The sequence below is a fragment of the Pelophylax lessonae genome (genome assembly GCF_965119305.1).
Source record: "Pelophylax lessonae genome assembly, chromosome: 4".
NCBI lineage: Eukaryota > Metazoa > Chordata > Amphibia > Anura > Ranidae > Pelophylax > Pelophylax lessonae.
The window spans coordinates 242,964,209-242,988,847 of record NC_138771.1 but is presented as its reverse complement, the minus strand read 5'-3'; the positions used below and the strand labels follow the sequence as shown (position 1 = coordinate 242,988,847).

At 44.7% G+C, this 24,639-nt stretch overlaps 1 protein-coding gene across 1 annotated transcript in view; it reads left to right on the top strand.

The window, feature by feature from the left end:
- The first annotated feature begins 3,025 nt into the window (after positions 1-3,025).
- Positions 3,026-24,639, top strand: part of ADAMTS20 (ADAM metallopeptidase with thrombospondin type 1 motif 20) — a 283,904-nt gene continuing 262,290 nt past the window's right edge. Inside the window, exon 1 of the mRNA XM_082253104.1 lies at positions 3,026-3,260. Within this exon, the coding sequence (XP_082109230.1) occupies positions 3,170-3,260 (91 nt within the window). The 5' untranslated portion in view covers positions 3,026-3,169. The remainder of the gene's footprint in view (positions 3,261-24,639) is intronic.

Here is a 24,639-nt window from a genome sequence, read left to right as displayed (position 1 = left end):
TCAGAGGAGAGGAGTGCACAGTGTAGTAGATAGTCTATGTATATATATCAGCGCTGCTAAAACTAGTGCTCAAAATTACCAATATTAAACTATAAATATCAAAAAAATGTATATATGATGTGCAACCAGTGCCATAAAGTGCTATACATCTCAATGCAATTCTTCATATGATATCATATCATAGCTTTTGAGAATGATCTGATTGGTGGAGCGAAACGTGTCAAGCCGTTGCTCCAGGGGCGTAACTACAGGGGTTGCAGGGGTTGCGGTCGCAACCGGGCCCCATGCTCCAGGGGGCCCTGTGCAGGTCCCCTGTACACCTGGATAGGAGGGGCAGCAGGGGCCGCATGTAGAGAAATCACTGCCCTCCTTTTTCCTCCTGTAGCTGCAGGGGGAAAATGGAGGAGATTGGTTCCTCTGTATGCTGCCCCCGCCCCTCCTCCTATCCATCCAGTTCACTTGTGTTCTGCTGTCTCTGGGCCCCTGTGTTCTCCCCTGGTCCCCCCCCCCCCACTGTGCTGCCCCCCCCCTATTGTGCACCCTACCCTCTCCTGCCGGCTGCTGCAGGGGATGTGTCACAATAGAGGACCAGGAAGGGGTCGGTAAATAGGTAATTTACCAGCCAGCTCCTTCCTTTTCTCAATGGACAGAGTCATAGTCAGTGACATTGTAAAAAAATAAAATAAAATGATAAAAAATAATACAATTAAAATACCAAAAAAATAAAAACAACTGACACCAGTGAGTGAACTTCCAGGATCGTAAAGGTCACACTTGCAACCGGGCCCTGGCATTCCGCCACTGTGGGGATGCCCCAACATCGCAGGAAGGTGGCCCACTGCAGAACTTGTGAAAGGGTCCTGCAACGAGAGTAAAGGGCCCCAGGATCAGTGGGAAGAGTCCCAGGCTTGAAGGGAAGGGCCCCGGCCAGGGGTCCAGGGGGCCCTTCATGGTTTCCTGCACCGGGGCCCTGAAGGTTCTAGTTACGCCTCTGCGTTGCTCATATGTACTACATCATTTCCGGTTCCGGTGGTTGGAACGCACATGGAGAAACCGGCTTCCACTACCAGGAAGAGAAGGGATACTGCACTGTGTTATTGTAAGTGTAGCCTTTTTTTTAAATGCAATAAATGTATCAAACATACTGCACAATGAAGATTCTCATTGGCTATACCTATGGGGAGAGCTGGATCAGGTTAACCAAGGAGCCCAGGAAGCTGCAATATTGCCACGCTACTACGATTCAATGTTGGTGTATGGTCACATTGCCCGCTTGCTACCCACCCCTGATGAGGTGGGATTTGATATTACAGGCTTTCTACCCCTTTCTGTTCGGTGAGTAGGGGACTGAGAGGGGAGCAGGCAGCGGAGACACCATGCACTGAGCACTTTGTGTGGAACTGTCAGCAATATATGCTATTTTGAGCACAGAGCACTTTTTGTGTGGAATTATCATCAATTGAGTTTAAGAGCACTGAGCACTGGACACTTTGTAATTGGAGGACATTGTTCATTTATTGATTTATTTATTAAGAAGAAACCTGGTATGAAGCTGTGGTAGTAGGAGAGGAGTGCACAGTGTAGTAGATAGGCTCTCTCTATATATATCAGTGGTCTCTCTCTCTGTGAGGGGGTCTCCTCTCCCCAGCAGCCTGGTATGAAGCTGTGGTAGTAGGAGAGGAGTGCACAGTGTAGTAGATAGTCTCTCTATCAATATATATCAGTGGTCTCTCTCTCTATGAGGGGTCTCCTCTCCCCAGCAGCCTGGTATGAAGTTATAGTCAGAGGAGAGGAGTGCACAGTGTAGTAGATAGGCTCTCTATCTATATATCAGTGGTCTCTCTCTATGAGGGGTCTCCTCTCCCCAGCAGAATGGTATGAAGCTGTAGTAGTAGGAGAGGAGTGCACAGTGTAGTAGATAGGCTCTCTATATATATATCAGTGGTCTCTCTCTCTGTGAGGGGGTCTCCTCTCCCCAGCAGCCTGGTATGAAGCTGTAGTAGTAGGAGAGGAGTGCACAGTGTAGTAGATAGGCTCTCTATCTATATATCAGTGGTCTCTCTCTCTCTCTATGAGGGATCTCCTCTCCCCAGCAGCCTGGTATGAAGTTATGGTCGGAGGAGTGGTGTGCACAGTGTAGTAGATAGGCTCTATCTATATATATCAGTGGTCTCTCTCTCTCTATGAGGGGTCTCCTCTCCCCAGCAGCCTGGTATGAAGTTCTAGTTAGAGGAGAGGAGTGCACAGTGTAGTAGATAGGCTCTCTCTCTATATATATCAGTGGTCTCTCTCTCTATGAGGGGTCTCCTCTCCCCAGCAGCCTGGTATGAAGCTGGAGTTAGAGGAGAGGAGTGCACAGTGTAGTAGATAGGCTCTCTCTCTATATATATGAGCGGTCTCTCTCTATGAGGGGTCTCCTCTCCCCAGCAGCCTGGTGTGAAGCTGTAGTCAGAGGAGAGGAGTGCACAGTGTAGTAGATAGGCTCTCTATATATATCAGTGGTCTCTCTCTATGAGGGGTCTCCTCTCCCCAGCAGCCTGGTGTGAAGCTGTAGTCAGAGGAGAGGAGTGCACAGTGTAGTAGATAGGCTCTCTATATATATCAGTGGTCTCTCTCTATGAGGGGTCTCCTCTCCCCAGCAGAATGGTATGAAGCTGTAGTCAGAGGAGAGGAGTGCACAGTGTAGTAGATAGGCTCTCTATATATATCAGTGGTCTCTCTCTATGAGGGGTCTCCTCTCCCCAGCAGAATGGTATGAAGTTCTAGTCAGAGGAGTGCACTGCACACACAGTGTAGTAGATAGGCTGTGTTCCAGTAAGAAGGGGTCTGCTGTGCATTTGTCAGGGGTTGGCCCAGAAGGCGGGCTCTCCTTTGATGTCGGCTCTTGGGCTGGTCAGAGAGTTTCTGGCACTGAGCTCAGTGAGCTGGTCTCTGTGTGTCTCTCTCTCCCTCGGGTGACACTCATGTGCTGGGAGGTGACTTGGTAGTGCCGTAGAGCTGAGGAGAGCGGGGGAGAGCCAGCGGAGGAGCGATGTCCGGAGAGGAGAGGCAGCTGGCACTGCTGAAGAGGGAGAAGCTGTGAGGGCTGAGCGGGGCTTGGAGGGGCTCAGGTTGGGGGAGAGCGGAGTGAAGGGGAAAGGGTCCCTAGCCCCTGTGTCCGGGGGAGAACATGCTGGTTGTAAAGTGGTTGGCGGGGCTGATCTGTCATCTATGCTTTCTGCATACTCGGTCCTTGGAAAGCCGGCTTCACCCCAAGCAAGGTAATACAACAAGTCACTGACAGCATGGGACTAACAGCCTGCATGGCGAGGGTTAACCCCCCATCTACTGATGTGGGCCACGTTCTTGTAATGAATGGAAGTCGGTGCCAAGCACTGACACTGGGAGGAAGCTTCTGCCAGGGAAATGTATAGAGGGCACAGTCTGGGGAAGCACAGCCTGCAATGCTACAACTTATATTAAAATGCATGGATAACCAAAACTTTATTTATTTCTGTTTTGCATACAGTAGGAGAGGTTTGAACCCCTGTCAGGTTATTATTTGCTCACCCCCTTTGTGAAGATTTCCCTTCACTTCCTTTCATGGAGACACAACAGGAAGTGAGAATAAAGTCAGGGCAATGCTGTCCCCAATGGAAGATTATCCCTCTGTTTCGGTACTGGTGACAACTTTACATTTTATTTTATCTAAGGTGATAAAAGCCAACAGAACATAATTGAGGTTGGTTCATCCAGGGAAACTCTGTCCCCAATGGAAGATTATCCCTCTGTTTCGGTACTGGTGACAACTTTACATTTTATTTTATTTAAACAGAACAAAATTGAGGTTGGTTCACCCCAGACAGTAATAAAAGCAGGGATTCCCCATCCTACGCATATATCTGATCAAGTCATCACATCACTTGTTCATCTGGTGTGATTATTGGGTAGTATTGTCTGTGGCCTGTAACGCTTTCCTTGGCCAATGTCAACGTCCTTTGTTATCATATCTAGCCATTGATTTGTAACTTTAAATAAACTATATTGAAATATAAAAACTTGACCAGGGTTCTACTCTGCCCAACACGTAAAATGCAAGCTTTGGCTATCCATCTCAGTAAGCTGTCCATGAATGGATCGTGCCCACCATAATATGGACACCCAATGCATTTGGTCAGATAAAAATAGAGTGCTCCTCCCAGTCAGATGAGAGAGACTATGGATCCTGGCTGACCAATCATTGACCTTAAAGAAATTATAAAGCAAAGTGCAGCAAAAGATGTCCGAATAAAGTGCAGTCCATTCAATGGTCAAGGTCTAGCTGCCTTCTGAATTCATGTGACGGCTCACTTGGTTTTCAAGCAGTGGCAAAGATGAGATCCTTCATTACCATTCATTACTGGTTGTACACTAATCTCTCACTGCCTGCTAGTGCATGTTTCTGCTATATACCATCACTGGAAATAAGTACATGTAATCATTTTTAACATCTAATGAACCAAAAGATTGTAAGCTCAGTTGGGCAGGGCTCTTACGTCTATCATTTCTTCTATTTGTATGTTAGAATTTGTTTTCTTATAGCTTTTTATAAATGTAAAGCCCAAATCCAACAAAAAGATGTATTTTATTTTCCTTTTTTCATAGCTTTTAATGGAGTGGGTGCTGGCTAGAGATTCTGGTGGGTCTTTATTGCTGTCTGTGGCTCTACTGGGGAGATTTCTCTATACTTTGTATCCCTGTGACACCATAACATGTAGGGCAGGGGTGTCAAACTCAACTTCACCTGAGGGCCACATCAGCATTATGATTGCCCTCAAAGGGCCGGTTGTATCTGTAATACTAGATGTCCAGAGTATCCCACCCACCTTACATCAGATGTCCCCCCTACCCTCCCTTACATCAAAGTGCACCCCCTTACCTTGTGTTGCTGCTGGACAGAAGCTGGGGACAGAGCTGGGAAGCAGATAATGCAGGGTCTGCAGGAGGCCCAAAGGAGGGCTGGAGCTCTACTGCAGCTTTTGGGTGAGGTGGGAGGGCCACATGAAATGGCCTGGAGGGCCGGATTCGGCCCGTGGGCCTTGTGTTTGACACATGTGATGTAGGGGAAAAAGGGTCACTGGAACACGAGGGCTTAGACCAGGGTTTCTCAACCTTTTTTCATCCAAGGCACTCTTTTGAATTATAGACAATCTCAAGCCACCTTTTAAAGTTATGGACAGTCATGAGGAACCCCATTCGTAAATGTAAAAAACAGTTCTAATAGCTTTACACAATGTAGCAACATCCACACGTAGGACACCTAAGTGTCCGTTCACACTAGGTCGGATCCGACTTCGGGGCGACCTGTGAAGTCACGTGCAGCGCGACTTGCACAGACTTCATAAAATGAATGTCTATGCAAGTCGCTCCAGGTCGCCCCGAAGTAGTACAGGACCCTTTTTCTAAGTCGGAGCAACTTGTGTCGTTCCTATTAGAACGGGTCCTGTACTACACTATGGGACGCGACGGTGCGTGACTTGTCAGGCTAACCAAGTCGCCTGACAAGTCGAACCAGTGTGAATGGAGACTGACGTTAGAGGTGACCTATTCTTACAAAGTAAATACACTTTTGCACACTGGTACTGACTAGTATACCAATGTTTCTCTTCTCCCTCCATTTCTCTCCATCAGTCAGCTAATATCAACTCAGTGCTGAGGGAGGGGGGCACAGGAGGGTCAAACAAGGATGCCATGGAGGCAACAGATATCCTCATTTTTAACTGATGATGTCACTGGTTGTTAGGATGCCAGTTTCTAGAAAGTCGTAATGGTGCATAATAAAAACCTGTGGCTTTTTTAAACTAAAAGGCAGGCTTGATCCACCTGCTGGCTTGTATACAATTTTTGATCAGTTTTTAGGCATTTTGCCAAGGTATTCCTGAAGAAACCTCCAGGCACCCCAGAGTGGTTGGGAACCCTGGTTGAAAAAGGCTGGTTTAGGCAGTAAGCCTGGGTTCACACCTGTAAGTGGGCATCAGCACACACGTGTGGTGCATTTGAAAGTCCACCAATGTCAATGGGCTGCCCAACGCATGACAGTTGCATTAAAGGGGTGCTACAACACATGCATGTTAGCAAAGTGCATTGGGATGCTGAATAATGGCACTGCAGTTCACCTGCAAAAGGACCTGTGTATTTGTGTGCGGCCGGGAAATCACAGGTGCACCGATGTGAACAGGAGCCAATAAAATCCATTCAGAGTTTTTAATTAAAGTGATTGTTTTTTTTTTTATTTAATTTTTTTTATAACAAACATTTAATACTTACCTACTTGTCCGTTATCATTGGTCAAAGCCAAAGACGGATTCAAGTGGCAAGCATCCAAAGGTGCATCAAAGTTGCACTCCAAAATCGCTGTACAAGAGCCATACAACTGTGAATGGAGCCTCTCTGTCCCAGACAGCACTAAAACTTGACAAGTCTTCTCCACTCTATCTCTAGTAGAAATAAGTCACATTCAACTGGACCTGATCTGTTTAGTTGAAGACATTTGTGTGGCTTTTCAAAGCCACTTCCTGAGTTCTAATGAGTGTCAGATCATTATTTACAAATACAAACTTTTAGCCCCCGTTCACACTGGGGCGACCTGTGAGGCGACCTGGTCGCCTCACAGGTCGCCGCAGGTCGCCTCCCATAGGGAAGCTGCGGACCCGTTCTGATAGGAGCGACACAAGTCGCTCCGACTCAGAAAAAGGGTCCGGAGCTTCTTTGGGGCGACCAGGAGGCGACCGCCATAGACTTCAATGTTACGAAGTCCGTGGCGGCCGCTCCGAGGTCGCGGCGCGCTGCTCGCACCAGTGTGAATGGGGGCTTAATTTGTTAAAAAAAAATGTTATGACTTTCTATGGAATGTGGTGCTATAACACACGGTCCAGAACAAGTTTAAGGCTGGGTTCACATAAATGCGGTGCAGGACACTGCATTCCTATTCAAATCACATGTGATCCATGTGCGGTGCGATTTGAGCCATTCATTTGTAGGACCCATTTTTTTCCCCCGCACTGAAATCGGATCGCATGGGTGTTCACACCTATGCGTTCTGATTCTGTCACTCACACTGCATTTTGCGAACTGTTTTGGGGGTGTTGTTAACTTAATTTTTAACTTTACTGATTCCAGCAGTGAAAGGTATGTTAACCACTTAAGCCCCGGAGGATTTGGTTGCTTAAAGACCAGGGGGTATTTTGCGATTCGGCACTGCGTGATTTTAACGGACAATTGCGCGGGCATGCGATGCTGTACCTAAACAAATTTGACGTCCTTTTTTTCCCACAAACAGAGCTTTCTTTTGGTGGTATTTGATCACCTGTGCGACTTTTACTTTTTGCGCTATAAACAAAAAAAGAGCGTCAATTTTGCAAAAATAACAATATTTTTCAAATTTTTTTATATGAAATTCCCCCCCAAAAAATGTAAAAAATCATAATTTTTTAACATTTTCGGCCAATTTGTTTTATGCTACATATGTTTGGTAAAAGAAATCGCAAAAAGCGTATTTTGATTGGTTTGCGCAAATGTTATCGCGTTTACTAACAAAGGGAAAGATTTTTGTCATTTTTGTTGTGGCGGCGATCTGCCACCAGTGACATTTCTACAGTAATCAGTGCTATACATATGCACTGTTACTGTAAAATTACACTGGCAGTGAAGGGGTTAACTTTATTTGAGAGGGAGGGGCTGTGTGTGTCCCTAGGGGCGTGATTCTAACTGTGATTGGCTGTGGCTTAAGCTGTAGAAACAGTGATCAACGGTCCTACATAGTAGAACCGTATGATCACAGTTTCTACACCGGGGAGAATGACAGGCAGCTTGTTTACACAAGCCGCCTGCCTTTCTCCCTCTGCACCGACGATCGCTGAGTGAGCGGCGGACATCGGGTCCGCCGGTCACACGCGTGGGGGGGGGGGGTCCGTCACCACGCGCTCGCTCCCCAGAGCCTCACAGGCTAGTGACGTACCCCTACGTCACTCTGCCTGTGAGGGGCTGACCGCCGCAGTATATCTACTTGCGGCGGTCGGCAAGTGGTTAAAAATGAATTGGGCTATAAGATTTTTTTTTTTCGGGTTCGTTACCTTATTTTTGAGGATAGTTTGTTATACTTCCTCCTTCTGCGGCTGCGGTCACTTCCGGCTTTGCATTGCGTCCTGGGAGATGTTTGTCATCAATCCCAGGAGGCAATGGGAAACCCGACATTGCCGATCTCAAACTACAGCGCATGCGCGAGATTGCCAGGTGCATTCTGGGTAGCCAGCTTGCACTGAAATCAGGAAGAAGGACACAGCGGCTTCAGATGCCCACACTGGAGATGGCCATGCTCTGCAAGCGTTTTTAAAAGTAAGAATTTCTCTACCATCAAATACTGTACTAGTTATAAATCTGAGAATAGTGATAATGTACATGGCAATATATTAGTATTAAAGGGGTATTTTTATTTAAAAAATTTGTCCGGAACTTCGCTTTAAAATTGACACCCGCTGCAGTTCACATAAATGCCATGCGATTTCAATGCGGAGTGGAAAACGCACAGGATTCACTGTGTTTCCTGAACCTCATATACAGTATCTCACAAAAATGTGTACACCCCTCACATTTTTGTAAATATTTTTTATGTCTTTTCATGTGACAACACTGAAGAAATAACACTTTGCTACAATGTAAAGTAGTGAGTGTACAGCTTGTATAACATTGTAAATTTGCAGTCCCCTCAAAATAACTCAACACACAGCCATTGATGTCTAAACCGATGGCAACAAAAGTGAGTACACCTCAGTTAAAGTGTCCAAATTGGGCCTAAAGTGTCAATATTTTTTGTGGCCACAATGTTTTTTCCAGCACTGCCTTAACCCTCTTGAGCAGGGACTTCACCAGAGCTTCACAGGTTGCCACTGGAGTCCTCTTCCACTCCTCCATGACGACATCACAGAGCTGGTGGATGTTAGAGACATTGCGCTCCCCCATCTTCCATTTGAGAATGCCCCACAGACGCTCATTAGGGTTTAGGTCTGGAGACATGCTTGACCAGTCCATCACCTTTACCCTCAGCCTCTTTAGCAAGGCAGTGGTCATCTTTGAGGTGTGTTTGGGGTCGTTATCAAGTTGGAATACTGCCCTGCAGCCCAGTCTCTGAAGGGAGGGGATCATGCTCTGCTTCAGTATGTCAAAGTACATGTTGGCATTCATGGTTCCCTCAATGAAATGTAGCTCCCCAGTGCCGGCAGCACTCATGCAGCCCCAGACCATGACACTCCCACCACCATGCTTGACTGTAGGTAAGACACACTTGTCTTTGTACTCCTCATCTGGTTGCCGCCACACACGCTTGACACCATCTGAACTAAATAAGTTTATCTTGGTCTCATCAGAAAAAAAAAATGAATGTAATGAAAGTCCCTGTAAACAGTCCCAATAAACACTGAGAAAGATAAGGAAATCCCTCAATCTGTGAAAATTGATTATAAATATTTAATAAATACATCCATCCATCTTTCCAATAATTAAAAAGGCCGAGATCCACCGTGCATGCGTAGTAGCGTGTGTGTGTAGCTAGATACATCGCGTTTCGTCATATGTGAAATCAGGGGACGTCACGTATGATGAAACGCGTTGGGTCTAGCTACGCACACAAGCTACTACGCATGCGTGGTTGATCTTGGCCATTTTAATTATTGGAAAGACAGATGTATCTATCACATGCTCCTGCCAAGGCTTTCTATATAACGTTCCTTGGCATATCTTTCATGAACGAGGGACTCGGTGTTGCCTTACTTATTGTGTCTGGAGCTGTTCATCTGATTGAGGGAGCTTCTTCCCAGAAATTTGGATTCTGCTTCCAATTGTTAAACAAAGTGAATGTGACCTACCTTATTAGGGGATCACTACATTAGGGTAAGCATGGTGTGAAATCACAGGCTGGTGGCATCTTTGCAAGTCTTCCATTTCTTTTCACGGATTGAAGGAATACCTTATCTTTCTCAGTATTTAATGGGACGGTTTACATAGACTTTCATTACATTCATTTATTTATTCATCACTAATAGTGCTGCACTTTTTTGATATGTGTTTGTTTGATCTGGTATCTGGATTGTGCACAGCTGCTGAAAATATTATATGTTTTCATCAATTGCGCAGTCTTTTTTTTTATATACTGATTTACACTTATTGGTAGCACTGGTGGGCACTGATTGGCAGCACTGGTGGGCACTGTTGGGACTGCACTGATAATCAGGACACTGATTATTAGTGTGCATGTTCCTTTTAGAGAAGCTGGTTTAGGCTGTCTTCTCCTCTCCTCACGCTGTTAGCATGAGGAAAGAAGTGCCGATTCTAGTTACATCTGTGATCAGCTGTCATTGGACACAGTTGATCACGTGGTAAAGAGCTGTGATCAGCAGTCCTCCGGAAACTGTTATATGATGGTCTCCCAGAACTAGTCGGCTGTGCTGTAGCTGTCATTCGGGTAGCACAGACACCTTAAATCAATCATCATGAAATGTCTAAGGCTGGGTTCACAGTTGTGCGTTCACAGACATTGCAAACTGTATGGCTGAAATTGCATCAAATTTGCACCAAAATGGTGCAGGAGCTTTTTTTGTTCTGCACTGGAATCAGATTGCTTGGGTATTTACACCTATACGATCTGATTCCTGCACCAATTCACAGTTCGCCCTGTGATCTGGGAACAGATCAGGGGGTGTAATTAACTTTACATTGACATCCGTAACAGTTCGCAGATGTCATTGTGAACCTCCAGCGATTCAGGTGCGATGCAGGAAATCATACAGGAATCATGCTGGTTCCTGCATAAAGGTTGATTGCCCATGAACAGGATGGGAGGTGTGAAAGTTATGCAACCACTCTGTTCTGGTTACAAAATGTCATTTTGGTTTTATGAAGGTATTCATCTTTACCTTGATAAATTGGAGCCTTCACAAACATCTTCTTTATTAAAAATTAAAAAGAAAATGTAAGCAGGAGTTGGGCATTGAGGGTAATGGGCAAATTGGTATGGTGCCCCCTGGGAGGTGTCATGGGCTGAGTCAATGCGCCATGACAGATGGCCTTCACCAGAGCCGCTGATGGTGGAGATGGGCTGGAAACCATAATGGTCCTGGTTTTCTTGCCTGCAAACTGACTTGATCATGTCACTTAGAAATACATCACCAAGGAGGGGTGGCTGGAATGGAAAGGTTATGATGTTGAGCTTGTTCATAGGGCTGCAGACCAGAGAGTATTAAGGTCTAGGCAGGGGTTAAGGTAAGCAGGAGAGTAGTCAAGCCTCAGAAGAGGTCCAGGCATGCGACACGCAAGAGAGTAGTGAGGTCAGTATGGGTCAGCAGCAAGTGGACAACTGGCAGGTAAGTATTATATTACTGTTGCTCTCAGATAGCTGGCAATAAGACCCAGCACCTGCTACTTTAAAGACTGGTGCTTTTAATACCATTTTGGTCAACGGACACACCAGCATCGTTACAAGGAACACTGGAAGTAGCGGAGGTCCTAGGAATGCTGGAAGACCCAGCAGGGATCCTGTGAATACTAGGGGTCCTAGTAGTCCTGGAAATTCTGAAAGATCCAGAAGGAAACCTGTGAGTACTGGAGGACCTAGGAATCATGGAAGATCTGAGGGATCCTGCAAGTACTTGCAAAATAACAGGTTGGCTGGGTGTCTTCAACATGCTGCCCTATTGACCCACCAGAAAAGCTCATGTTAGTACAAGAAGAGGAACCGTATCCCTGTGTAAGCTCTGACTCAGTGTATGGTGGGAGTTTCTGGGCTCTTGTAAAAGTGACAAATAAGGAGCTCATGGAAAGCAAGTGCGGGCTCCTTACCACCAGTAATTGTCAAAATACAGGTTCGCTTTATTGTAGAGCTGTGTAAAATATCAAGACTTCATACAGTACATCAGTAGTAGGTAGCATACACTGTTTTTAGCTTTATCCTTTGACTTAGATCCATTATATTTTCTAAAGTAAATTACCTTTGGATAAATAACAAGTGGATATAAAAACATACCATGAAAAACCTGCCTTTATTAAAACTGGCATGTCAATATATGAAATGGATTAGCTATAAGTTGCTTCTGAGTTATAAATGCTCTATAATGCAGAAGCAGGTGCTGTGACATGAGTACTGTAAGATGAGTACCTGCTGATAGGGTGTAGCAAGTGGCATCACTCAGAGTACAGTTACATGTGGCTGCCGTGCAACTGGTTGGGAAAGCATTGTTTTGAGATATAAATGATAATAGTTAAAGGGAATCTGCCGGGGTAGAAATATAAGTGCTGCTGTGGCTGACTATCTATTGAGAGTGCATATCATGGGCTGTTCTGCTTATCTTTACTTAAAAACTTAGTAAGTAGCTGACCCAGAGCAAGCATTTGAAATTCTGATGTCTTTTAACATTTTATATACACATGCTTGTTCCATGTCAGTGACTCAGCATGGACTGAATTAGAAATATGGAGGATAGCCCTGGAACAGGCAGCATCAAAACATATGTCTATACTGGAAGTTTCCTTTAAACATCTGCTAGAATTATACTTCCCTGTTTAAATTGTTAAAATCAGTTAGTACCCCTTTGAATCACTAATTTAGGTGTTGATGTTTTTTTAAATTCATCCAAAGGATGAAAGTGACATATACCTGACCTATAGAAGCAAGGTATAATTCACTAGACATTTGCCAAACACTTTAAAAAAATCCACAAACATAGTGCCCGAACCCCACTGAAATCTATTACAGCTAAATCTTGTAAGCTTTTTTAGCTGATTTTTTAAGGCCATTTTGCAAGCTATACACCATGGGGGACATATACCAATGACAAATGTTCATATCGTTCTGCAGGGAACAGGTCTTTAATAAGGATTTATAGCAGGGCAACTATAAAATGGAGCTACACTTCATCTAAGCACAGCAAACCAAAAATGCTATTTAATTCATTTTCAATATTCAAAATAAATTTACCCCACCTATTTATGTTTCTAAGCTTTGTTTTGCTAAGAAATTACTTAGAAAACCTCTCCCCAGCATTTCTGGCCATCTTGAGTAAGGGCAGATGATTCATGTAGCATTTACTTCCTAGAAACCACCTGCCCTAAGCGCAGGCACACAAGCAAGAGGGGGTGTGCTTAGCTGAGAAAGCCCCTCCTCCCCTACTGAAGACTCCTGGGATGTATGACATCATTTGCCTAGGCATTGAAAGCAGGAAGTAACTGATGAAATTTAAAAAAAACATTTAAAACAAGTTAATGATATACTTTGAAATCCATCTACTAATGCTAGCAGTATGTGGACTAAAAATAGCCAATGTTAATTGAGAAAGTGTATTTACGCTTTAAAAATACACGCTTCCTTTAATTAACATAAGTGGAGAATGCCTTAGACCTGCATATGAAGTGGTGCACCTATAGGATGTACTACAGTAAAGGAGATATAAAAAAAAAATTATATTATTTTGGTTAAATTACATTTATAACTCCTGGCTGCTTATGTTTGTGAACATTAACCTGGGTTATGTACCGTAACTGACATAATATGATCTTGGCCATGTTTGGTCAGTGACATCAGCCAAGTTGGTCAGTGCTGCTGTTTAACTACTTGCTTTCCGCTCATAGTACTTTTACTACGATGCGGGCAGCAGCTGCAGGGGCAATATTCTGGTGCATTGTGACACACATAAGCCCTGGGGCGCACAGTGGAGTGATCCCGTGACCGCTTCCTACAGCGGTCGTGGTATCATGTGATAGCTATGACCAATCCTAGCGATCACGTGATCACATGTATGCAAAACAGTCATGAAAGGCTTGGAACCTATAAAGCATTTTGTGACTTGCTTTGAACAAAAGGGGTCACAGATCTCTGGTGAGTGCACTATGTATCTGGGGGAGAGGAAGAGAACAATTTCTTTTTTGGTTTCACCTTTTTACTACTTTAATTGGACTTTTCTCATGTAGCAGGATTCCCAGCCATTTTGCTAGATATGGGTCCCCCTGGGTCACCGGGTGCAACAAAAGTACCTTTGTGCATGTTTCTCCAAGTGCGAGCACTGAAACAATGACCAGTCCAGTATCTTTGGATTTTTATATTTATTGGGAACTTTGATAGGAGAAGGGATGAGTGGGATACTCCTTTGACTTAACTATGCACAATTTACAGGGGACAACTGAAAAAAATGCCTGTTAGCGCTGACTTGATGCTGGTCAACGCCGGTTAATTCTGGTTAAGGCTGGTCTGTTGCCTGTTAACACTGAACTGACTTCTGATCACCTCCTTGTGACTCAAAGTCCTTTTGAAGCTCCCTTTGTCACTCCTTGCGGAGGTAGCTACTTTATCACTGCTGCACTGCTGAACACTTGTACGCTTCCGGGCCCGCACTAAAACCCTCTTTCACACGCTTATCTTCAGGGCTTAGACTCTTGCACCCCTTTTCTAAGCCTTCTCTACTGGTTAGCTGGCTCCCGGATCCCTCTGACCTTCTGGAGTGATCCCCTCTCCTAGTCAAACTCCTGGCCAGTTTACAGTACTCACAACACTGCTTTCCTGGAAACCTCTGCCCAGAAGCTCCACTCGGTCCACAGCACACTGGATCCCTCTCTGCAGCTCAGCTCAACTTTCCGTCCTCTAGGCCGACTGCCAAGGACCTTTCCTCATGCTGACAGGAGGAGAGACAGCCGTCCCCCTTCTCCTGGGACTCTGCTTCCCGCCAAAGACACTGCGTCATGTGTTCCCCTCAGACTTATACCCTCTCCCAGGGTGCTTTGCGGCAGATTCTGCCCTCTGGGATAGATACAAGCCCTGGTGTGCTATTGGTTAGATTTCCTCCACTGTCCAATAGGATCCCCCCATTGGACACAGTGAGGAGACTTCCCAACTCAACAGACACCCTGGAAACACATGACAGCCTAACTGAACAATTAGGCCCCCCTAATAAGCAAACAGGGCCTCCCTTATGGTTTTCCTAGCACCTACCTAGGAGGGTGCTACATCTATGTACTTTTTAGTTGTATGTTTATTAATATTTTGATGACACCTTCATTTCTTTTGGGGGGGGGGGGTTATTAAAGCTCAGTGTACAGTATTTATTTTCTTCTGGGTGATTCATCCCAGTCAACATGCCCTTGCAAAAAACATCTTGTGGGTTCCTCCTATCATCTTTATCCTAGATAGGGGTCTGGTATGGGTGTATAAGTAGCCCTATGCAAAAAGAAAAAAAAAAATCTGTACCAGATCCCGACCTAACCATGCATGCATCCTGGCTGTCCAGGAAAAGCAGGGGCAATGTGGCCCCAATTTCTCCCTGAACCATACAAAGCACATGGCATGAACATGGGGAGGGTACCTTGCCAGGATGGCTCTCATGGCAAGGGACAACCACCTATTTTCCACAACCTTGGCCTTGCGAATGTGGGGGTGGGGGAGGGGGGCTTGACTTTCAGACTCTGGAAGTCCTCTTTAAAATAAGGGGCTCCCAGATATTTAGCATGCCCCCCCATGCCCCACAATATAACTACAATTCACATTGTCCAGCAAGTAAGTCCATTATTAATCATTATGATTAATGACCCACGGACATGACAACCTGCGCCACAACAATCCTATCCTGACAATATTCTGTCGCAATTGACAATTACCTGAGCCGCTGTTGAATGTCAACAACGTGGCCAGGGAACAAGCATTGATTTGATTTTATTCTCTCTTTTGTTAATTTACTTTCCATTTTGTTAACTGATAAAAAAAATAAACTATTAACACTTCTATTTCTGAAAGTATTCTTAATTTACAGCATTTTTATACACTTGCCTAAAACTTTTGCACATGTGCAAAAGTGCATTTTTAATGTAAAGCCACACTATTGAGTCAAGGCTTCTCAGAAAGTTTGGTCCCTAACTCCATAATAGAGACCTAATCCTTTAATGGGTCATTGCTAGGTACACACTTTCAGTTTTTATTCGTTCAACCCAATTGGTGGAAAAAAAAAACAACCTGAAGAGCTTGGGAGGAGCTCACTACACTAATTTACTGATGTTAGTACAGCGATCTCTCCGCTGAGCTATTGTGTTCTGATGGGGACTGCCCCCCCCTGCCTGAACACACCTCTAAACTCTGGCAGCCATTGGCTGCCAGTGCTGATCGGATGCCAATCAGATGCTGGTTTTCCAGCATGCCCATGCGACAGAAGCCGGCCAGGCTTGTGTACACAGGCCGAATGTCCGCTGGTTTCTGTTGAACCAGCCAATACCAGACAATATTCGGCCTGTGTTTACCAGGCTAAAGGGGAAGAGTACAAACAACCACGGCCACGCAGTGGACACCTTTGCTGCCATTGTGCTATATGCTGGTTGTCCAGTGCACCCCTGTGCCTTTAAGGAGGGGTGGGCTCCCTCCACCCTCATCTGCCCTCTATCTATCCATTATAATGCATGTGCTTCTACTATGGAGGCTTTCAAATTGTATAGAGTTAGCACTGCAGATAATACAGGGGTGCCTTGTCGTGACCTCTGCAGCTTACGCATGTATTTGCAAATGTTTGCGAGCTAAACCCCTGTTTTTAACACAAACGGTTACGAATTTGGTTGGTTGCAGGCTGATGGCAAGTTGAGCTAGGAATTTTGCTTGGTTTTGTTTTAAAGGTGAAGAGACCTGAAGACCAGACTTGCTGAATGGCAGCTTAAAGCAATACTAATGGTTAGGCAAAAAAAATAACAAACATGTCAAACTTATCTTCTCTGTGCAGTGGTTTTGCACAGAGCAGTCCTAATACTCCTCTTCCCCGCCAGTGCTCCTGGCTCCTCCTCCCTGTTGCGTGCCCTCAGAGCAAGCCACTTGCTCTGGGGGCACACGTGCATGCTCGCTCCTGAGCTCTGCTCTGTGTGTCCCCTCCCCTACTTTCTCCTCACTGGCTGCGATTGACAGTTGCCAATGTCTCCCGCTGTTGTGTCTCAGCCAGTGAAGAGGGAGAGACCGGGAGAGTCGCTGCTGTTGTGCACATTACTGAATTGGGCTCGGGTAAGTATGGGGGGGGGGGGGTTTTACCTTCATGCATAGTATTGGCACTTTTCCACAGCAAGTACCGGTTCGGCTCTACTCGGCCCTGCTTGGCCCGGTTTGCTTTTCCACTGCTGGTACCGCATGGTACGGTGTTGGAACGGTTCGGTACGGTACGGTTAGGTCTGCTTTTCCACTAAAGTAGTACTAAAGTTAAGTGGGTGGGATAACAACGGGGTGGGTGGGATTCTCTGACCAATCAGTCGCTAGTAGTGACTGCATGCAAAGGATTGTGGGATATGGTACCGGGTATGGTACCTCTTGGAACCACAATCGAGTAGGTACTGTTTTTGAGAGCTGTACCGTTCGGTTCCATGCAGTGGAAAAGCGCCGCCGTACCGTACCGAACCGTTCCTACACTATACCATGTGGTACCAGTAGTGGAAAAGCACAAAAGCGAGCCGAACCGTTCGGTTCCATGCAATGGAAAAGCGCCATATGTGTAGCACCCTCCTAGGTAGGTTCTAGGTAGGTAAAAGCCTAGTGTCTCCATCTGCTTATCAAGGGAGCCTGATTGTTAGTTAGGCCTGTTGCATGTGTCCATGTGTGATTCATCTGGCCTCAGGGAGTGTCCCCACTGTATCCAATAGGGGAACCTGTTGGACAGTGGAGGAAACCCAGCCAGGTCCCAGAAGGGGGGTGACAGTTGTCTCTCCTTCTGCTGCAGTGGATGGTGGTCACAGGCGGTTGGCCTTGTGGACCATGAGTGTGGAGCTGAGCCAGGAGGTCCAGGAGAACTGACTAGTGGAGTTGGCTGCAGAGCAACCTTGGGAAAAATGGTGTCCGTGAGTACCGGGAAGCTTGCCAGGGGTCTGCCCAGGACGGGGACCACTCAGTGGAGAGTCAGTTGACAGGTGTCAGCGCACTCAGCAAGTGAGAAAGGGGTTACCAAGTTAGACCCTGAAGAGGAACCTAAACGAGAGTACACATTCTTTATCTTCCTTTCAGTAGCAGGGTTCTACAGTCAGTTGTCCTCAGGAATTGTGCATAGTTCAAGTTGGAGTATCCTACTCATCCCTTCTCCCATCCAAGTTCCAATAAAAACACAAAAAAAACAAAATACCCTGGACTGTTCATTGTCTGAGTCACGAACTTTTAATGCCGTGTATCCACTGTCAGTTTCTAATGGTAACCCTGGGGAACCCAAGAAGTGTAATTCTCAGCAGCTCCTTAGGGGACAGTGCTACTTATGCATGAGGTAAAAAACCTGCAGCATTTAGAACCACTTTAAGGCTTCTAGTGCTTATGTGCATCAATCTAATAAGCAAATTTAAAATGGCAGTCATTCAGATTATTTTGTACCTAGCATAAGTAAGGTGCACAGGCAGGGCAATTTATAGAACAATAAAATACACAGTTGATCCTGCCTGTGTCCCCCTCTGTGTGCTGACCACGATAATCATGGCTCCTGATCCTGATTACTGTGGTCAGTTTACGTGCCTCCGTCATCCCGCTGCTCTCGTTTCTCCCATCCCCCCCTACCTCTATGCCTGTCAGCTCTTGTGTGTGTCTCCCACCCTTTCCGCCCCCCTCCTGCCACTATTGGTAGCTGGTAGTAAAAGTAAAGAAATATTACAGCCACTCTGTTCTATTAATTTATCCTACATCGTGTACATGTTTTTTAAAAAGATGTGTGTAAACACCTTATCTTAGACCGCTTCAGGACTGTCACGTGACCTCCAGCCACTCTCTTCCCCCATCTAAGGGCTACAGCACAGCGGTTACATGACCTCCCCAGCTGATATCAGAGGAGGGTCTTGGTCCCTCCCACTGTAGTCCGTAGATCGGTGGAATAGAGTGGCCGGAGGTTAAATGACCGGCCATAAGAGATCTAAGATAAGGTAATTACAGGCATCATTTTAAAAAAAACATGTACACAGTGTAGGATAGATTAACAGATCAGAGAGCTGGCTGTAATTTTTGTCTACCTTTACAACCACTTTAAAGGTGAAGTTTAGTTAAAATGTTTTAGTTACATTACTTACCTGTAAAGATGTATGCTCCACAATTAATCTTCACTAGTGTTGCCTTGTCCTCATCTTGCTGCTGAATGTTCAGCACTGTTGGGGTTAATAGCTTCTTGTCCCTGGGGTCAGCTACACTGAATATGTTCCAACAGATACACGCCCCTCCTGCTGTCTCCTCCAGTGAGAAAACTTGTTTCACTGATTACGCTGACGGTAACATGATTTGTGAATGGAGGACAGAATTCTATTACTCACAGACTCTCCACCATTCATAAATCATGTTAAAGAGAGTTTATTTAATGAAAGTACTTTTCTCAATGGAGGGGAGGGCAGCAGAGAGCATTTCCCTGTGGGATCATCTTTAGAGCAGCTGAGCCCGGACACCCGAAGTTGTTAACCCCCACAGCACTGGGGGTTCATCAGCATTGAAGATTTCTAGAGAATCCAGAAACCTGCAGGTTGTAGGACATCATTACAGGGAAGTAATGTAACTGAAGCTGTAGAGAAAAAAAAAAAAATTTTTTAGCAAAATTTCAGCTTTTTAATCAAACATGCAGAAAGTGAAAGTCAGAGAACATACAGAATTCCCTATCTCCTTACTTGTTCCAGGTCAGTGACCTAGAAAGTGTAGAAGGCATCAGTATGGATAATGAAGCTGGCATTTGTTCAGCGATCAGTAGTAATGCAGAGTGCAGGCGTCAGAAGTAAGTAATGCAGAGAGCAGAGGTCCGTAGTATTTAACACAGTGCAGGGGTAAGTAGCAAATATTACAAAGGTCAATAGTTTGTAATGCAGAGTGCAGGGGTAAAGAGCAACATGGCCCCCCTTCTGCCTTTTGAACCCTACTGTCACAATCAAGGATTGGGCTCAGAGACCCTTAGCTATAGCAGTAGGGGGACTCCCACCAACCAGCAAGATAAGTATACAAGAAGGTCACCCTGGTGGATGACACTGGCTCAACTGAGGTGCGGAGTCCATGTACTAATCAGTGTTCACCAGAGCTCCTGATGGTGAAGATGGGTTTTGCTGTGTGTTAGTACCAGGTCACGGTCCTCAGGATCGCCCCACCAGGAGGTGAGCAAGTCGAGGTCATAGCAGGTAATATAGCAGGTAAGGATCAAACAGAAGCGCAGTCAGTGAACAAGCCAAGGGTTGGAACAAGTGATGCAGGTTGGGATTAAGCAAAAGTGTAGTCGAGGAACAAACCAAAGGTCGGTAGTGAGTGATAGCAAAAATATGGACGGCAGCAGGGAAGACAAGAGCCAGATATTGGCTGGAGAGAGCACAATAATCTGGGAAACCGGAAGTGCAGAGACATGGCTTTCAGCAGAAGTCAAGGCACAAGGCAGGGTTGTCCAATGGATCAAACAGGGTGCTATCTGGTAGCTTAGTGAGAAGAGTCATTGCCAGACACAGCAGAGGTCCCAGGTTCAGGCCCAGGCCCTGACTCCTACAGTAGTGCAGTCAGCAAAGTCTATGCTCCCTGCTGATTGTATAAAGGTTCATTTGAGGTTCCAGATAAGGGTTAGCAAAAATATATTTTCATGTGTCATCCTTTTTTTTCAGACTTTAGACCTTTTTATTTCTGTTGTGATCAAAAAAAATGTAGGTTATCATTAACATGTGAGTTTGGTTTGCTCTGTCTATTCCTGCATCCAGATGTACTGTAGTTAAACTTTTGCATTGGAAAAGAAAGCTAAAAGTTTTTTGTATGCATTTAAATGTGTTTTCTGTATGCGTTTCTAAGGGAAGGGTACTCCTACTTTTGGATTTCCTATGTGGTACTATTGAACCTGATGGATTCAATAGTAAGATTGTAAAGTAAAAACTGTACACACCATGTGAAAATGCATTTAACCAGTAACACTAATACAGTGATCTGTGCTAAAAATATGCACCGTCACTGTACTAATGACACTAGCTGAGAAGGGATTAAACATCTAGGATGACCAATGGATGATCAAGTATTTTTGTGAAATGTGTGTGCTGCTTTTACTAAGAGAAGAGATAGATCTTTCCCCTGCTTTGCAGGTACACAGAATCTAATCCTTTCCCCCTGTCAGAACAGAGAACTGCCTTGTTTGCATAGGCAGATATCTGTTCTGTGTGTTTAACTAACGATCAGCGGGTGCCAGCGGACATCCAGTGTCCGGCACCCACAAATCGGCTACTAGTGTGATTAATTAGCAGAAGTGGCCCATCTGCGGCGCTCATGCCCCTCTGTAGGTGGAAATGCAGAATCACGTATATATATATATATATATATATATATATATATATAGAGAGAGAGTATATATATCTCACAAAAGTGAGTACCCCCCATCACATTTTTGTAAATATTTTATTATATCTTTTCATGTGACAACACTGAAGAAATGGCACTTTGTCCATTGTAAAGTAGTGAGTGTACAGCTTTTATAACAGTGTAAATGTACTGTTCCCTCAAAATAACTCAACACAAAGCCATTAATGTCTAAATCGCTGGCAACAAAAGTGAGTACACCCCTAAGTAAAAATGTCCAAATTGGGCCCAAAGTGTCAATATTTTGTGTGGCCACCATTATTTTCCAGCACTGCATTAACCCTCTTGGGCATGGAGTTCACCAGAGCTTCACAGGTTGCCACTGAAGTCCTCTTCCACTCCTCCATGATGACATCACAGAGCTGGTGGATGTTTGAGACCTTGCGCTCCTCCACCTTCCGTTTAAGTATGCCCCACAGATGCTCAAGAGAGTTTAGGTCTGGAGACATGCTTGGCCATCACCTTTACCCACAGCTTCTTCAGCAAGGCAGTGGTCATGTTTGGGGTCGTTACCATGTTGGAATACTGCCCTGCGACCCAGTCTCTGAAGGGAGGGGATCATGCTCTGCTTCAGTATGTCACAGTACATGTTGGCATTCCTGGTTCCCTCAATGAACTGTAGCTCCCCAGTGCCGGCAGCACTCATGCAGCCCCAGACCATGACACTCCCACCACCATGCTTGACTGTAGGCAAGACACACTTGTCTTTGTACTCCTCACCTGGTTGCCACCACACACACTTGACACCATCTGAACCAAATCAGCTTATCTTCGTCTCATCAGACCGCAGGACATGGTTCCAGTAATCCATGTCCTTAGTCTGTTTGTCTTCAGCAAACTGTTTGCAGGGTTTCTTGTGCATCATTTTTAGAGAAGGCTTTCTTCTGGGATGACAGCAATGCAGACCAACTTGATGCAGTGTGCGGCATATGGTCTGAGCACTGACCCCCCCCCTTCAACCTCTGCAGCAATGCTGGCAGCACTCATACGTCTATTTTCCAAAGACAACCTCTGGATATGACGCTGAGCATGTACACTCAACTTCTTTGGGTGACCGTTGCGAGGCCTGTTCTGACCATGGAACCTGTCCTGGTAGACCGCTGTATGGTCTTGGCCACCATACTGCAGCTCAGCCTCTCTCCTGCGCCTCTAACCGACCTATCCAATAAAGGAGCTCACACTTGGCTTTCTGGATTGCCACGGCCTTGCTGTTCTTTAAGACTAAGGATGTCTGTAAGCACTGAAATCAAAAAACAAACAGAGGGCGCACCGGCCTACGCATTATCCTCAGTAATAGGCTTTATTAGATAAAAAAGTTATACTCACAAACAAATGTTTTATACAAGCACATCAAATCCATACATCTGGAACCATAACTATGATAAAAACAGGTGTCATGTCCTCAATAGATGGCTGTCATCTATCGAGGACATGGTATCTGTTTTTATTGTGATATTGATGGTTCCAGATGTATGGATTTGATGTGCTTATATAAAACATTTGTTTATGAGTATAACTTTTTTATCGAATAAAGCCTATTACTGAGGATAATGCGCTATAGGCCAGTGCACCCTCTGTTTGTTTTTTGATTTCAGTTTAGACATTAATAGTTGTGTGTTGAGTTATTTTGAGGTGACAGCAAATTTACACTGTTATACAAGCTGTACACTCACTACTTTACATTGTAGCAAAGTGTAATTTCTTCAGTGTTGTCACATGAAAAGATATAATAAAATATTTACAAAAATGTGAGGGGTGTACTCACTTTTGTAAGATACTGTATATAGCAGTAAATCTACTATTGGGTGGTCCAGACTTGGTTAATCTTAAAACTCATTAGGGTTGATTTACTAAAACTGGAGAGTGAAAAATCTGGTGCAGCTGTGAATGGTAGCCAATCAGCTTCTAACTTCTGCTTGTTCAATTTAGCTTTGACAAAAAAAAAAAACCTGGATGCTGCACCAGGTTTTGCACTCTCCAGTTTTAGTAAATCCCCCCCCCCTTTGTGTTTGGCTAAATAGACAACAACAGCCACAGTTGGGCCACATTTTTAAAAAAATTTTGTAACTTTCATAGGGCTCTTGGAAATGTTTAGAATTAAAATTTTTAAATACGTCCCTAATAATTGGTGCTTCTCCAAATCTTTATCTTGGAATTGTTTGGAAAACTCCTTGGTCATCATAAAACTTTGTGTACATACAGTATGTTCTCTACTGTCCTATTCACTGCCATGTTTTAAGTTACACTTTGTATGTGTCTAGCCGTGATCACCGCAGGTATTCACTGGCTGTGAGAACAGTCAAAAATAGCTATGGACACTGACAGCCTATCATTGTACAGTATGGGGTCAACGGCTGCAGTTATCCATACATAGCTGTCAATCCCAGCCACAGGAATTAATAGATTCTTGCATTTGGGATTCGCAATGTGGCTAGATGCCTAAGATGTGTTGTGTGTGCATTGCATTGGAAAAAGTCCTGTTTCCTATATTTTTCTTCTTTTATATCTTGCACAGAGGTGTACTCTATTCAGCTAATTATGTGACTTCCAATGTGTAACTCATCTGTAAATTGTTTAACCAAAACTTTATGATCTCCTATTGTACATAAGTGAGCCTGTGAAGATTACCAGAGATTCCTTTCATCGTATAGCTAAAAGTAGTAAATCACATTCAACTGGACTTGTTTTGTAATGTTGAAGACGTTTTGCTGCCCATTCAAGTAGCTTCCTCAGTTCTAATCAATATCTGGAACATATCATAGCATTTAACTCCACGTGGATAATGCAGTTACATCACTCAGTTGACTGAAGTTAACAACTAGCTGTACATCAGTGACATAATAAAAATCACAATTTTTTAAAAATGTTTTTAGTTCCCCTTGTGGAGTACCTTAACTTTGCCAATTTATTTTGTTACATTACCATGTGCTTCCCTGGATTAACATACACATGTTGCATTTCTGTTAACAAATAATGTTTTCTTTCATACGAGGGGTTTGCCAAATGTTCACAACCTGACATGGAAGATGACCAGACAGACATGAAACTTTATCACCACACCAAGCCACTCTTCCAGATGTTCGGTGCTGAAAATAGCGCGTGTGTGCTATACTTTTTTCATGTGCCCCTTTAAACTGCTGGCACCCCTCGTAGTTGAGTTAAAAATTGAGAAAGTGGAAAAAAAAAATGCCTGGAGTGTCCCATCATCTGGCAAAGTGATAGCGACAATCTTCTGGGATTCTGAGTTTGTGCTGCTGCACATCCCAGACTGTCATCATCACTTTGCCCACTGATGGAACACTCCGACC